The sequence below is a fragment of the Salmo salar genome, chromosome 01 (genome assembly GCF_965601325.2).
Source record: "Salmo salar chromosome 01, fSalSal1, whole genome shotgun sequence".
Lineage (NCBI taxonomy): Eukaryota > Metazoa > Chordata > Actinopteri > Salmoniformes > Salmonidae > Salmo > Salmo salar.
Window position 1 is genome coordinate 149,389,090 of NC_138291.1, and position 12,154 is coordinate 149,401,243.

Below are 12,154 nucleotides of genomic sequence, written 5' to 3' on the forward strand. Positions count from 1 at the left end.
ATCGCAAGGATCTGTTCACAATTTCTGGAAGCTGAAAATGTCCCAGGTCTTCCATGGCCCGCATACTCACCAGACATGTCACCAATTGAGCATGTTTGGGATGCTCTGGATCGACACGTACGACAGCGTGTTCCAGTTCCAACAATATCCAGCAACTTCACAAAGCCATTGAAGAGTAGTGAGTCAATATTCCACAGCACACAATCAACAGCCTGATCAACTCTATGTAAAGGAGATGTGTCGCGCTGCATGAGGCAAATGGTGGTCACACCAGATACTGACTCTTTTTCTGATTCATTTTAAGGTATCCGTGACCAACAGATGCATATCTCTATTCCCAGTCATGTGAAATCCATAGATTAGGGCGTAATGAATTTCTTTCATTTGACTGATTTCCTTATATGAACTCTAACTCAGTAAAAAAATTGAAATTGATGCATGTGCAGTTTATATTTTTTGTTCAGTGTAAATAATGTAGTCCACTCCAATAGAATGACAGCACAAACATTAAGAACACCTGCTCTTTCAATGACATAGATGAATCCAGTTGAAAGCTATGATCCCTTGTTGATGTAACCTTTTAAATCCACTTCATATCAGTGTAGATGAAGGGGAGGAGACAGGTTAAAGAAGCATTTTTAAGCCTTGAGACATGGATTGTGGATGTGTGCCATTCAGAGGGTGAATGGGCAAGACAAAAGATTTAAGTGCCTTTGAACAGGGTACGCTGCTGGGTTTCTCACGCACAACAGTTTCCTGTGTCTATCAAGAATGGTCCACCACCCAAAGGACATCCAGCCAACTTGACACAACTGTGGGAAGCATTGGAGTCAACATGGGCCAGCATTCCTGTAGATCGCTTGATACCTTGTAGAGTCCATGCCCCGACGAATTGAGGCTGTTCTGAGGGCAAAGGGGGGGGTGCAACTCAATATTAGGAAATTGTTCTTAATGTTTTGTACACTCAGCGTAAATAATGCAGTGTAGTGATCCGACAGGGATAAATAATCAGAAGCAGATTTCTACCCCCCCCAGCGAAGCACTCAAAAGCTGCAAATGACAGAGTGGAAAATGTGCTGCCATTTGAGAAAGCGGAATAAGAGATTAAACACAGATCCCCTATCATATAAACATTTTGTACGCCAAAAAGAACCGGGATTAAGGGAGATTTCATGTCTGGTGGTGATGAGGCCTCACGTTTCAGGCCTAAGGGAGAAAGTAAAGCCTGCGCTTCCTGATCTGGTGTTATGTTTATCAATGTGTAAGTCAAGTGTATCAGGAAATCTACTCAAAAAAGGTTTGTGGGTATTTGTTGAATTGTTTTCTTCCTATGGCATTTGTATCAAATACTGTTTGTGAGACTTGTGGACAATACTTTTGAACCAATATACTCAGTGCTCACATGGCTCTGAAAAAAGGCCCAACAGGTAAATTGTGTAATATTAACTAGTAAAGCGTGGTGCTCTAAACTACAGCAGCATGACTAGTAAAAATAAGCTGTCTTTAACTCCAGAATCACATGGATATGTACAGTGTCTTCAGAAAGTGTGCATACCCCTCGACTTATTCCAGAGTTTGTTGCGTTACAGCCTGAACTGAAAATTGATAAAATATGTTTTTTTCTCACCCATCTACACACAACACTCAATGTTTGCAAATGTATTGAAAAATAAATACAGAAATAGGACATTTACATAAGTATTCACACCCCTGAGTCAATACTTTGTAGAAGCAGCTTTGGCAGCAATTACAGCTGTGAGTCTTTCTGGGGAAGTCTCTAAGAGCTTTCCACACCTGAATTGTGCAACACTTGCCCATTATTATTTCCAAAATTCATCAAGCTCTGTCAAATTGGTTGTTGATCATTGCTAGACAACCATTTTCAGGTCTTGCCATAGATGTTTAAGTGGTCACTCAGGAACATTCACTGTCTTTTTGGTAAGCAGACCTAGTGTAGATTTGGCCTTAGGTTATTGTCCTGCTGAAAGGTGAATTCCTCTCCCAGTGTCTGGTGGAAAGCAGACAACCAGCTTTTCCTCTAGGATTTTGCTAGCTTCATTCCGTTTCTTTTTTATCCTGAAAAACTTTCCAGTCCTTAACGATTGCAAGCATACCCTTAACATGATGCAGCCACCACTATGCTTGAAAATATGGAGACTGGTACTCAGTAATGTGTTGTGTTGGATTTGCCCCAAACATAAGGCTTTGTATGCAGGACATAAAGTACATTTCATGGCCACTTTTTTTGTAGTTTTACTTTAGTGCCTTATTGCAAACAGGATGCATGTTTTGGAATATTTTTATTCTTTACAGGCTCACTTCTTTTAGGTTAGTATTGTGGAGTAAACACAATGTTTTTGATCCATCCTCAGTTGTCTCCCATCACAGCCATTAAATCACAAATATAATTCCACTGACATTATGGGGTATTGTGTGTAGATCAGTGACACAAAATCTAAATGTAATACATTTTAAATTCAGGCTACAACATAACAAAAATGTGGAAAAAGTCAAGGGGTTTGAATACTTTTGGACCTAATTCATTATTTTTCTGAAGCCTTTCACTGAATATGAATTTATAGCCATTTCAAAAAGCAGAACCTATTGTAGACTATGTTCACAATTTTCCTGTTCCTCTACTAATACTAAATAAAGAGACAAGCTGGCCACATGTTTATGTTAAATGTTTGGGTCTCAAGTTAACAAACCCTACAGGCTGTCATTTTATGGAACTTAAATAGAGAAACACCCTAGATTACAGGGCTACTTCCTTGTGGCAATGATATTTACACTTACATGGTTAAAGAAGTACTGCAGCTGTTCATTGGCCAGGTTGATGCAGAGCTGCTCAAAACGGTTAACAGCAAAATTCTCAAACCCGAAGATGTCGAGGATACCTGTATTATAGAACAAGAAAATAGAACAGTCAATTTAACATTGACCATCTCCGCTTGCGATGAAGAAAACATATGAAGAATTTAGGAATTTTATTACATTTGAAGCCTTAAAAAGTTTCCCTTGAAACTCACCTATTTCACTGAGCTCAACGTCAAAGTCAACGTTGGGAGCCAGCAGTTCGTTAACTTTACTGACGATCCAGCCGAATACTCTCCCATAAGCCACTTTGGCGATGGAGTCCCTGGCATCTGCAGAGAAATACACAACATATTAATGGAGTCAAGCGCTCTTGAAAACATTAATAGCATTTCCATATTGAGCTTCTGCTCCTTTTTTCCCCCACTCCCATTGATGCTAAAAGCAGTCTCTATTTGCACTAGTTGGTCAGCCAAACATGGGCCTTATTTAAACACTCTAGGAGGAAGTTGTGGTCAGCTCACCCTCCCTAAATCCCAGCCCTAACCATTAGGGTGAAAACTCAAAGCTGTCCAAGTACCTCAAGGACATGCCTGGTTGGCACTAGTAATAAGCGCTAAAGACACGCCACATTTATTGTACAAAACCGTATCCTGTTATGTTCATAAATACTTGTGTTCTAGCATTGTCAGGTATGTAGCTACACAAACATTGTGCTCTCCAGTTTCATGGAAAGACCCAGAGATATAGGAAACCGGACCCAGTATTAACCACCATGGAACAGTTAGTATCCATGGTGGTTAATACTAACCCAGGCCCTCCTTCATAATTGCTAAGGTGATGGTGGTAGGGAAAGTTGATCCCGGACCAGTGCTTGAGTGTTTTTCTCCTTACCCTCAGCCTGCTGCTGGTTGTGCAGCCTGCGGATGGCCTCTCCTCTCGTCACAGACAGAGTACAGGTCAGACTCCTCAGCAACTCCTCCTCCTGCACCCCAAACTGACCCTGAGAAGGCAAACACACACAAATATTAAACACACAAAAACATAGGCCTAAACAGAAAGTGCACAAAGCAGACAAGTTCAATTTTACACAAAAAATATACAAACAAAATAAATAAATCACTGCTAGGTTCATAAATTAACGCTTAAACGTTAAGACCACTGATCTAAAGTGATTCACTCACTATAGCACTGTCTCACATTTCAACCAAAAGCAACCTCCATGCTAGCCCCAAGGCCCCTTTAACACAGATGTGGCCCTACTGAACATGCAAAGCTAAGGTCATGGCAATGCTAGGCATGCAAAATTCCTCAGACGGCGATACTTTCAATTAATCAATGTCAAAAAAGGGAAACAGACCTAGTGCTGTAGATTTCACAATGTAGTACTACTTTATTACTAATTAGCCCTCAAAATGTATAGTCCAATCAAAATATACATTTGGCTCATATCTGTATACCCAGTAGTAGTCAGTGGACCAGAGTAAGCAACCCAACATTTTGGGTTTGTCTATATTAGCAACAGTTTAGCATTAGCATCACGAAAGGAGAAACAATTACAGTGATCGGACCCCTGCTGCAAGCATGCTCTAATCACACCTGCTGCTAGCATGCTCTAATCACCCCGGCTGCTAGCATGCTCTAATCACCCCGGCTGCTAGCATGCTCTAATCACCCCGGCTGCTAGCATGCTCTAATCACCCCGGCTGCTAGCATGCTCTAATCACCCCGGCTGCTAGCATGCTCTAATCACCCCGGCTGCTAGCATGCTCTAATCACCCCGGCTGCTAGCATGCTCTAATCACCCTTACTGCTAGCATGCTCTAATCACCCTTACTGCTAGCATGCTCTAATCACCCTTACTGCTAGCTGCAAAATCTGCATCCCTACAAATCAGCCGAGCTAGAAAATCTGGACCCTCTCTAAAATTATCAGCCGCAATTGTTGCAACCCCTATTACTAGGCTATTCAACCTCTCTTTCGTATCGTCTGAGATCCCCAAAGATTGGAAAGCTGCCGCGGTCATCCCCCTCTTCAAAAGGGGGAGACACTCTAGACCCAAACTGTTATAGACCTATATCCATCCTGTCCTGCCTTTATAAAACCCTTCGAATGCCATGTTAACAAACAGATCACCGACCATTTCGAATCCCACCGTATCTTCTCCACTATGCAATCTGGTTTCCAAGCTGGTCATGGGTGCACCTCAGCCACACTCAAGGTCCTAAACGATATCATAACCGCCATCGATAAAAGACATTACTGTGCAGCCGTATTCATCGACCTGGCCAAGGCTTTCGACTCTGTCAATCACCGCATTCTTATCGGCAGACTCAATAGCCTTGGCTTCTCAAATGACTGCCTTGCCTTGTTCACCAACTACTTCTCAGATAGAGTTCAGTGTGTCAAATCGGATGGCCTGTTGTCCGGACCTCTGGCAGTCTCTGGGGGTGCCACAGGGTTCAATTCTCGGGCCGACTCTTTTCTCTGTATATATCAATGATGTCGCTCTTGCTGCTGGTGATTCTCTGATCCACCTCTACGCAGACGACACCATTCTGTATACTTCTGGCCCTTCTTTGGACACTGTTAACAAACCTAACAAGCTTGAATGCCATACAACACTCCTTCCGCAGCCTCCAACTGCTCTTAAATGCTAGTAAAACTTAATGCATGCTCTTCAACCGATTGCTGCCCGCACCCTCACGCCCGACTAACGCCACTACTCTGGACGGTTCTGACCTAGAATATGCGGACAACTACAAATACCTAGGTGTCTGGTTAGACTGTCAACTCTCCTTCCAAACTTACATTAAGCATCTCCAATCCAAAATTAAATCTAGAATCGGCTTCCTATTTCGCAACAAAGCCCCCTTCGCTCATGCTGCCAAACATACCCTATTAAAACTGACTATCCTACCGATCCTTGACTTCGGCGATGTCATTTACAAAATAGCCCCCAGCACTCTACTCAGCAAACTGGATGTAGTCTATCACAGTGCCATCCGTTTTATCACCAAAGCCCCATAATACTACCCACCACTGCAACCTGTATGCTCTCGTCCAGGTCACCTATAAGTCTTTGCTAGGTTAAGCCTAGCACGCGCTCCAGCAGGTATATTGCACTGGTCATCCCCAAAGCCAACACTTTAAAAAAAAAAACTTTATTTAACTAGGCAAGTCATTAAAGAACAAATTCTTATTTTCAATGACGGCCTAGGAACAGTGGATTAACTGCCTTGTTCAGGGACAGAACGACAGATTATTATTATTTAATTTTTTTACCTTGTCAGCTCAGGGATTCGATCTTGCAACCTTTTGGTTACTAGTCCAAAGCTTTAACCACTAGGCTACCTGCCACCCCAATTCTCTGCTGCCATTGACTGGAACGAATTGCAAAAAAACAAATTAAAATAAAATTAAAAATATATATTTTTTTTAAATCACTGAAGCTGGAGTCTTATATCTCCCTCTCTAACTTTAAGCATCAGCTGTCAGAGCAGCTTACCGATCACTGTACCTTTACACAGCCAATCCGTAAATAGCACACCCAACTACCTCATCCCCATAATATTAATACCCTCTTGCTCTTTGCACCCCAGTATCTCTACTTGCACATCATCATCTGCACATCTATCATTCCAGTATTAATGCTAAATTGTAATTATTTCGCCTCTATGGCCCATTTATTGCCTACCTCCCTACATTTGCACACACTGCACATAGATTTTTTCTATTTTTCTTTTCTATTGTGTTATTGACTGAACGTTTGTTTACGTGACACTCTGTGGTGTTGTTTTTGTTGCACTGCTTTGCTTCATCTTGGCCAGGTCGCAGTTGTAAATGAGAACTTGTTCTCAACTGGCTTACCTGGTTAAATAAATAAAAAATAAATCTCCCCTGCTGTTAGAGCTAGATTCACCTCAATAACCAGGATCTGTGAAGTTGTTTTCCTCATATTGAAACTGGGCAAAGGGCAGCTGATCCTACGTCAGTTGGAAGTACACCTAGCATTGTGAGCAATACTTCTCCATTCAACTCCAAATATAGCCCCTCGTGACCTTTTACAAGCACTGTGTCTTATCTGAGCTGGCCAGATGTCGGCTCAGCCCACCACCGCCAGCCTGCCTGCCTGGGAGGCCTGCTTATGGGGGAGTTACTGTGGAGGAGGGGGCAATCATTCACCTGTTTAAATAGAAGGCACACGTATGTATGCACACACGTCACTATCACCTGTGGATCTGTGCATCTATGCAACGTGCATCTATGCAACGTTTAAATATCATGCACATACACACGCAAACTAGTTGAACAGCACACCAAGACACACACACACAAACAAAAAAAGGTCTACACTGTCTCCAGGAGCAAGCAGCTGCCCATGTTAGAACGCTCCAACCTTTCATCTGAAGTTGTGGAAGACCATCGTCCAATAACTACCAGAACGCTATATTTGTTTATTTTGTAAGCGACTTTGAGATGCTCATTGTAATGAAAGGCACTATATAAAATATAGAAAAAAATATATAAACACAACATGTAAAGTGTTGGTCCCATGTTTCATGAGCTGAAATAAAAGATCCCAGAAATGTTCCATATGCACAAAAATATTATTTTTCTCAAATTGACCACAAATTTGTTTACATCCACTAGTGAGCATTTCTCCTTTGCCAAGATAATTCATCCACCTGACAGGTGTGTCATATCAATAAGTTTAAATAGCATGATCACAGATGCACCTTGTGCTTTGGACAATAAAAGGCCACTCTAAAATGTGCAGTTTTATCACACAACACAGATGCCTCAAGTTGAGGGAGCATGCAATTGGCATGCTGACTGCAGGAATGTCCACCAGAGCTGTTGCCAGAGAATTTAATGTTAATTTCTCTACCATAAGCTGCCTCCGTCGTTTTTGAGATTTTGGCAGTACGTCCAAACGGCCTCACAACCGCAGACCACGTGTAACCACACCAACCCAGGACCTCCACATACGGCTTCGTCTGAGGGGGTGCTTCGAAGTATTTCTGTCTGTAATAAAGTCCTTTAGTGGGGAAAAACTCATTCTGATTGGCTGGGCCTGGCTCCCAAGTGGCCCATCCATGGCTGCAACCTTGTCCAGTCATGTGAAATCCATAGATTAGGGTGTAATTTATTTATTTCAATTAACTGGATTTCCTTATATGAATTGTAACTTATTAAAATCTATTATTAGTCCAACAGATGGACTCTTACTGTTGGAACTGTTTTGTTATGTCAATGTCAGGCATGAAACAATTATGGAGGAAAACAAGCAAAATGTTAATTGCCTATTTGGAAAACACCCACAGGTCAATAAGGAAGTTGTAAATGTTAAGACGTTGCTTCTGTAATTACTGTACTTCAGATAACGGGAACCGTTAACAAACAAGGACAAAGGTGAATGAATTTATAAAAAGGACAAAGGTGATTTTTCATTGATTATTCATCAATCCATAAACATAAAAAAAAGAGATCATTCTCAAGTTGGTAATAATTGAGACAGTATCTAAACCATGGCTCTCCAACCCTGTTCGTGGAGAGCTACCGTCCTGTAGGTTATCAAGCTCACCTGATTCTAATAATTAGCTGGTTGGTAAGCTGAATCAGGTTATAGTAACTGGAGTGAAAACCTACAGGAGGGTAGCTCTCCAGGAAAGTTGGAAAGCCCTGATCTAAACCATTTTCTTGTTAAGTAAAATAAGACGGGATGAAAGAAAAGGAGAGGAGGCTGTAGAGTAGACTCACGGCTGTGGCTTTGAGCCAGCCCATGGACTTGTCGGTGACCCTGACAGCGTCGGTCTCTGTGGGCTCAAACATGATGTTTCCCAGAGAAAGGATCCCTGCTAGAATAGTCATCATGTCTACCTTCTCCTGATGACACAACATATACAGTATATATGTCAGTCCATATGTCAGTCAATCAATCGGTCAATTATCTTTTGGTTAATCAGCTTATTCATCAACCCATTTGTGTATCAGTCAATCAACCAATTAGTCAAACATTAAAGTACATTCAGATGTTCTACTCATGGAGAAAATGTGAAATCCCAGCCCATAGCAATACGGACAATATGAGTTTGCTTTTAATACTATAAGAGGATGAGAAGTCTTACCTGTTCCTCAAATCCCACCATGTCCATGGCGTTACACACCTCACTGTACTTCTCCCCCCATTTCCTTACTATGTCCTCCGAGCCGTACCGCCCATTCAGATACCTGACAGACACATAGCCACAGGAACACATTTATACAGATCTGATGGGTGAGCACATAACTACCTTCAGATACCTGACAGACACAGCCACAGGAACACATTTATACAGATCTGATGGGTGAGCACATAACTACACACACATAGGCTTCATATGAAGGAATGAGGGCAAATACATTATGCATATCTGATAGACAAACACTGAGGCTTCTACATTGGTGCACTGTATTGTAAAGGCTGTACAACATAGTAGGGCACCCACTATCGTAGGGCACAACAACTGCATTGTATGGTAGGCCTCTACAAACACCACATTGTTTGAATACCTAGCATTTCACTCCAGGCCTGTTCAACTGTGAAGAAGAAGAAGAAGTTAAATACAAGTAGCATATACATCCTGTACAACACTGAGAACTATGTGGTCGCTACTTGGATAAGCCATGAGAACCAAAAAAGACAGGAATATTAGACCTAGATAGCAGAGTTTCAAAAGTAACACCTTGGTTTATGCCAGGAAAAATAATGAATTACTTAGACACACCTAGGTACAGCTGGAAACTGTGATAAGAAAGTGACAAGAAGAAAATACGGCATATTGTATCATATTATATGGGTTATTACAGGAAGATAGTCAGCTTAATCAGCTTGGGCTCCCGAGTGGCGCAGCGGTCTAAGGCACTGCATCTCAGTGCTAGAGGCGTCACTACAGACCCTGGTTCAATTCCAGGCTGTATCACAACCGGCCGCGATTAGGAGTCCCATGGGGCGGCACACAATTGGCCCAGCCTTGCCTGGGTTAGTGTTTGGCCGGGCTAGGCCGTCATTGTAAATAAGAATTTGTTCTTAACTGACTTGTCTAGCTAAATAAAGCTTGAATAAAAAAAAAATTGGTCAGTATCTCACCCTGCTGAGAACATTACAGTAAGATGACATCACGGCTATTAGTCGTTATAGAGTGTGTGAACTATGACACCTTGATGACAGTGTGGTATTTTTGAACTGATTCCCAGACCACATGCTACCTGTTGAGGAAACGTTGCAGAGTGATGACATCACAGTGGGACCCACCTGTACTGCGTGGGGTCCAGGAGTCCATACATGTCTTTGTCGTCCGGGGAGATGCCCGCCAGCATGCAGTAGAAGATATGGAAGTTCCTCTCGCCCTCATCCTGGTGGACCACACGAGACTTCTCCAGGAGGTACTCGTTGATCTTAGCTCCTTTGACTGTTAGATCACAGCACCATAACAGTGTTACAACATATTATACGCTAAAATAAGTCATGTTGCATCTAAATGTCTTTGTCGTATCAATGTAATCATCACGTAATTCACAGGAAATACTTTCTCTCGCAAATGTATAAATAAACTAATTTTAACATAAGCACACACCAATAGATGATTAAAAAACATCATACACATACACACACACCTGAGGAGTTGTGGAAGCGCAGCTGAATATACTTCCCGAAGCGACTGCTGTTGTCATTCATAACAGTCTGGGCATTGCCAAAGGCCTCCAGCAGAGGATTCACCTAGAAATACCATACAGTACAAGATTAGTACAGCTCCAGAACTTACATGATAGTGATCCTAAATGGGGCCAGGAGTTTGCCGTGACCAAGCCCTAATCATAAAGACAGATTCTTGACATCCATTTGTAACCTTCCATGAGCCATCGACAGCACTAGAGTAATTCACTAGCCGTGTGTCTGACGACATTACATCAGAGGAGAACAGCTGTCACATGAGGCTAGGCATCAAAACACACTGAGGGTTTATTATCTGATACACAGGGGAGAATTAAAACATTGTGGTCTGGACGCAATACAATATGAAATTCATGACCAGTGTCTTTTGTTTCTTTACTAGAAACAACCTTTAAGGTAAAGGCTGTGTTAATATGAAACCACAATACCAGAGCAGCAACATCAAGAGTTCACCACTCTGCATGGAGGACATGAATACCCAAGACAAAGGTCATTGGAAAATTCATTATATCTGACACCTCAGGAGAATAGAGGAAGTGGAAGTTGAAAGTAGAAGACAATACATGCTCTTATTCAGGGACAAACAGCAGGCTCATTGTAGCTGTCTCCTTTTACTCGATATTACAAGTCATGTCAGTGTGTTGAAATCTAACAGGCCATTGGAATTGATGTGGTGGTGAGGACTTAGCCTGTGTGCAAACGTTAACAGTAAACATTTGCAAACATACCGAAGAATGCAGTAAGACCACTAGACTTGTTTTTTTCGACAATATTGTAAAACAAATTGTAATGCAACCAATGTCCTAGCTAAGGATCGCATGCTGAGATGTGAGTTGTTTTTTCAAACCAGTGGCAAATCAATGACACAGGACATCCTCTCAACATACAGTATGTCACCCTTATAACTTCACTTCTAAATGCTCACTTCCTCCATTCCTTCAATTACACGGCCAACTGTTGAGAAAAGTCAGAGGGTAGAAACTCTACCATATTTGGATCAGTCAAGTGAGATTGTAAATACCATTTACTTGTCCCAGGGAGCACCTTTATAAAACATACTTGTATGGTGTGAACAGTGAGTTCTGAAAAATAGTTTGTATAATTTGCATTATCCATGTTTATTTGGACTCGGTGAACCTAAGTTAGTCTCAAACTCATCAGAAGAACGCAAGAGAACAGCAGGAGGAAATGGAAGATGTAAAAGTCTGGAAAATATGTTGTTTTGACTGCTGGAAGTCTCTGTGCTCCCTCTATGGCGCTTCCAATTCTCCCTGCTCTGCTCAGCAGACACACACAATTGTGTGGCATAGAGAAAGTAGTGACTTTGAATATGTGGCCATGTCTGGCAAAGCATATTTCCATTCTTACTGTATGTTGTCTAGTATTGGTCAGTTAAACTACATTTTCCACTCTTCCAAAAAGGTATAGAATACTAGAGAGAACATGCATCTGCAAGACTTTTGTGTAAGAGAATAAGTAGTGAATGTACATGGACCTAGTACTACAGAATACTGACTTAAGAAATACTGTACAAGATAATCAACTCCATATCTACTCTAATCACATCCATACTGTATGTACCCTTGAATAACATTAGTGTAATATAAAGTTTTGTCAAACACA

General features: G+C 41.6%; 1 protein-coding gene across 1 annotated transcript in view; it reads right to left on the minus strand.

Moving 5' to 3' along the window:
- The window catches only part of LOC106565566 (myosin-IIIb), a 54,762-nt gene that overhangs the window by 21,033 nt on the left and 21,575 nt on the right, over nt 1–12,154 (minus strand). The window contains exons 5-11 of the mRNA XM_014132834.3: nt 10,474–10,576; nt 10,112–10,268; nt 8,946–9,048; nt 8,578–8,703; nt 3,709–3,817; nt 3,030–3,146; nt 2,797–2,897 (exon numbers count right to left, since the gene is read on the minus strand). Of these exons, the coding sequence (XP_013988309.2) occupies nt 2,797–2,897; nt 3,030–3,146; nt 3,709–3,817; nt 8,578–8,703; nt 8,946–9,048; nt 10,112–10,268; nt 10,474–10,576 (816 nt within the window). The remainder of the gene's footprint in view (nt 1–2,796; nt 2,898–3,029; nt 3,147–3,708; nt 3,818–8,577; nt 8,704–8,945; nt 9,049–10,111; nt 10,269–10,473; nt 10,577–12,154) is intronic.